At 41.8% G+C, this 4363-nt stretch overlaps 1 protein-coding gene across 1 annotated transcript in view; it reads right to left on the reverse strand.

Annotated features, from left to right (window-relative positions):
- Positions 1-4363, reverse strand: part of fndc3ba (fibronectin type III domain containing 3Ba) — an 81131-nt gene that overhangs the window by 34824 nt on the left and 41944 nt on the right. Inside the window, exon 5 of the mRNA XM_035673670.1 lies at positions 882-1005. Coding sequence (XP_035529563.1) covers positions 882-1005 — 124 coding nt within the window. The remainder of the gene's footprint in view (positions 1-881; positions 1006-4363) is intronic.

The following is a 4363-nucleotide window of genomic DNA, read 5'->3' on the forward strand; positions in this document are numbered from 1 at the left end:
ACACAGACACACAGACACACACGGCAGAGAAGTCATTGGGACATGCCTGAAATTGTGGTTGTCATGGTGAAGGTTTGGTTCTCATGGCCAGAGCCCTGATCGTTTATAAAGGGGATTAGAGGAGGAGAGACAGACTGAGAGACTGGCACAGAGAAATGGACAAGTAGCATAAGAAAAAGGAAAGCAAATACCGTAAGGGCAGAGGATAGAAAGAATATATAAATTCAAATTAAAAAATAAAGAGACAACAATAAACAAAAACAGAGTGGGAGAGACAAACATGCAAAGAAGAACCCTGTTTGTTATTATCTTTCTGCATAACCGGATTTATCTGACAGGGGATTGGATTTGATAATACAGCTTGATTTCTGCAGTTGAAATCTGAGTTTTGGCCATGTATAACGGATTCTGAAAGTGTGCACGTGAATGACACAGACTATATAAGGCATTTCTATGGTAGCAACGCAAAAGATGAGTAGAAAGCAACACACACACACACCACATGCACTGTCTTTTTTGTGGTGCAAGGACTCAAATTCCCCAAGCAATGCATACCACACATTTGTGCGTCTATGTGTCCAAAATAATGAAATCCAAAGTCCAACTTATCCTGAAAGTAAAATAAATAAGTCACAGTATAAACACATGTAATTGCATTCTCCGATTCCCTGCCCTTAACCTGATTTCTCTCAATAACCGGGTTTCATGTGTGCATGTAAATGTAGACAGAGAAAGACAGAGAGACCTTGTCCACTGCGGCCCTCTCACTAAGGAGAGAGATGAGCGTCTCAACTGCCAAGCGACACAAAACTCTCTCCATTTTTCCAAGAAGAGCATGAATGTGTGCGCATGTATGCACGTCTGTTTATGCAAGTGTGTACGTGCTGCGAACAGCGCAGCAACCTGGCCAGGCAGCGAGGGATTATGGGGGATGAGTTTCTCAGAACCCTGACCCCATCCGACCCTGCTCAGCCCAAAAAAAAGTCTTGAGAGAGTGACTGCAGGCTGGCAGACAGAGTGGAAGACAAATTCACACTCAGACAGACAGCAGAGACAGAATACTATTGCAGATAAAATATAAAACACATCTGTTTTGGCACATTTATCCTCCCATCCAGACACCAAGCGTGTCCACAAAACGGATCTTTCTTCACACACTTAAGTGCTTCAAAACACACCAATCTTGAGTTATAATGTGTACAGGGGAAACAAAATTGGCATATGATCTGTTGGCTCAAGAGGCCTGCATGCAAAATACCAACATTAAACACATTTTTATTATTTTGATGTTTATTTGATGCCAACTGTCAGAAAGCAATATTGGTGTAATGTCCATAACTACTGGAGACTATGGCTAAAACAATGAGTTGACTGTTTTATTTCACTTAACATTGCTGGCTTCATCTATCTGTTAAAGTGATGGATTCTGTTATTCAGATTCTGTTTCGGACATAAGTGACTTGGGTGCTTGGAGAACCATACATTTACCATAAAGGCTTTTCTCACAGGGTTGCTTTTTTTTAAAACTAAATTCACACCTACCAAATTTCTCATTGACCCCTGTTATTTAACTCCAACTGAAGTCAAAGTTCTTGAGTCAGTCAAACACGTAGAAAGTGAATCATTGATAGATTTCTCACTGCTTCCAGCATAAAAAGCCCAGCGACACAAAATGTGAAGAAGTTAAGGGTGGTAGCAGCTCTTCTCTACGACCCTCTCCTTTGTTTACAGCAACCATACTGACGTCTCAAAATTAGCCCAATATTCGTCTTAAAATACAACATGCCCAATCTTTTAATCCATTTAACATCTTTTAAGTGTACACACATCACTTGAGCACTAAGCCCCAGATGTCTGCGGTTTATGCATTTTGTCTGTTTCTTTACTTAATATGTTTGAGTCAAAGTCACTTTTACCCCACTGAAGCAGTTGAAAGGACTGAAAGGACTTAATATATTATGTAACCCAGTCTTCAATACAGAGTGGCCGGGTGCTGTAGTTTGATAGTGTGGCGAGTTTATCGCTTGTATCACAAGGTTCATTCAGCTGGATAGGGAAATGTCTGGTGTTCTCATTGTGATTTGCGAGAACAACCTCCCCTTCTAATCCCACTAGTCCTGTTACATGATATCAGCGGGAAAGACATTCCTGTACTGGTAAAGCCATCCCTTGTTCTCTCTCTGTTTTCTGTACATCCTGCCTTTTTGGCTCTTTTGTTCCCCCAATGTCTGTCCATCATTTCACTTCTTTCCTATTTCCCTCGCTTATCTCTAACTTTTTTCTCTCAGTGTCCCCTCTTCTAGACTCTCTCTTCCACCCCACTGCCCTCCATCTTGCCTTACAAACATAGCCGTATTTGGGTTTTTGGGAAGGGGTTGGAGTGCGCGGGGTGGGGGCTGAGATTATCGCCATGGCGATCCACATCAAAACAGTCCAGTAAGGGAAGGGTGGGGGTGTGTTCACACATTTCTAGTCATATTACAACAGTTACAGCAGGAGGAGCTGAAAGAGGAGCTTGATGTTAATATAAAGGCTGAGTCATGACTTGGTCAAAGGCCACTAAAGCTAATGAGGATGACATCACCAAAACATTACAGGACATTGTGCTTTTATAAGTCTCCTTTTGCCACTGTCATTGTTCTAAAATTATCTTTGCTGGTGCTGCAACTTCATTAGTTGGAAAATGTGTCAGAGTAAAAAAAATAGCACAAGCAAAACCCACATCATTGTTACAAGCAACAATGTATCTACTGGTGTTTTCTGCATAATACAATTATGGATCTGCCTCCCAAGAATTCCTGTTTGTAACATTTTTGGTTGTCTGATGTTTTTCAATGTCCTTGTACTCTTTACTTGCAATTTTGGTCATTTAGGATTTTAATTTGAGCTTTCTTACCATTTTCTAATAAGGCAACATTTATAAAGGGTGCCAGTTAACTTACTTAAAGGCTCTTCTCTACTTGACTTTACAATTGTACTGTAATTGTCATGTTAGGCCACATTTAGAAGAGTTAGCTTTGTTTTGAGGGTGCTGCAAGACATCTCTTAATGTAAGCTTGCGTTCTTGTTTAGATGAATCAAATCTTGATGACCCATATTGTTATTGGTACTTTTGTTTACTCTGTAAACTGTACTTGGAAGGAAAAACTCTTAAATGAAAATGCCAGAAGAATTCTTTTTTTCAGATAATCAAGTCTGAAGCAAAGAATGTGCCAATAACTCACATGAGATACAATTCCAGTAGTGTTTTCCTTGTTTCAAAACATCCATGTTGGCACATTGTCAATATGTTTGGCAATGAAGAAAACCAATTTCTTTGTTTTAGATTCACTATACTGAAGAAACATGAACTGTTTTCCCTCATTTTTGTTGCTAAGACGATTGTGCAACTGAAATTGAAATTGAATTCCTAGGAGTCTCCAAGTGCACTCACAAGCGCAGGAAAAAGAGAGGAAAGCTAGATGACTTTAACTTAAGTTACATTGTTCCTCTACATTACAGATAGATCTGTTTCCACAGTTCTCATACCACAACAGGGGACCACCGTAATATCTATGACACTTCTACTTATTTTTCTCATATCCCATTCAACAGTGCCAACATAGTGAACACAGCAGTCACTGAGCACATCTGGTTTCTCCTGAATTCACAGCACTTGGCAATGACGTAGAACCAAAGATGGAGGAGCTGAGGGTGCTGGCCCATCTGTTTCTGCTGAAATCCCAGTTTCTCTTAGTGAGAGACAGGATCTGTGGTGGTGATGATGCAGACCCAAGATGGAGGAACAGAAGGGACGGGGCCCACATCTGTTTCTGCTCAGCAAGCAGCTCAGTTCTAAGGAAAAGGGCTGTGGAGCTGGCTTTACTAGAGAATGGACACTTTGCTCGCCAAGTCAGCCTGCTGCCTCACTGGCATCGGGGCAATAGCCACACACACACTTATACAGAGAGCAAGGGCATCAAGGGCAAAGCGTAGGCGGCTGTGTGTGTGTGTGTGTGTGTGTGTGTGTTGTGTGTGTGTGTGTGTGTGTGTGTGGTGTGTGTGTGTGTGTGGTATTCTGGGTTGGACCATACTTGGATGCGCCGGGCCAAGCAGCAACTTTGTCGGAATGTTTGTACTCTGCTCTTAACTCTGTCTCTCTGTCTTTCCATCTCTCCGATCCCTGTGATGTAGGAGTTCTGGTTCAGCTTTTTTTCTCTTTACAAACCTTCCATCCATCTCCGTCCTCTCTCATCTGTTCTTCAAATCCTGCATTCCTCTCCTCTCTCTGTTTGCCCCCTACCTCCCGCCAATTCTCTGGACCCTCATGCTCTGATTGTTTTACAGGAAGCCCAGTCACGGGGTGTTTGTGCATGTGTGTGTC

Source organism: Morone saxatilis, unplaced genomic scaffold (genome assembly GCF_004916995.1).
Source record: "Morone saxatilis isolate NCDOM2014 unplaced genomic scaffold, NCSU_SB_2.0 Contig3, whole genome shotgun sequence".
Classification (NCBI taxonomy): Eukaryota; Metazoa; Chordata; class Actinopteri; family Moronidae; genus Morone; species Morone saxatilis.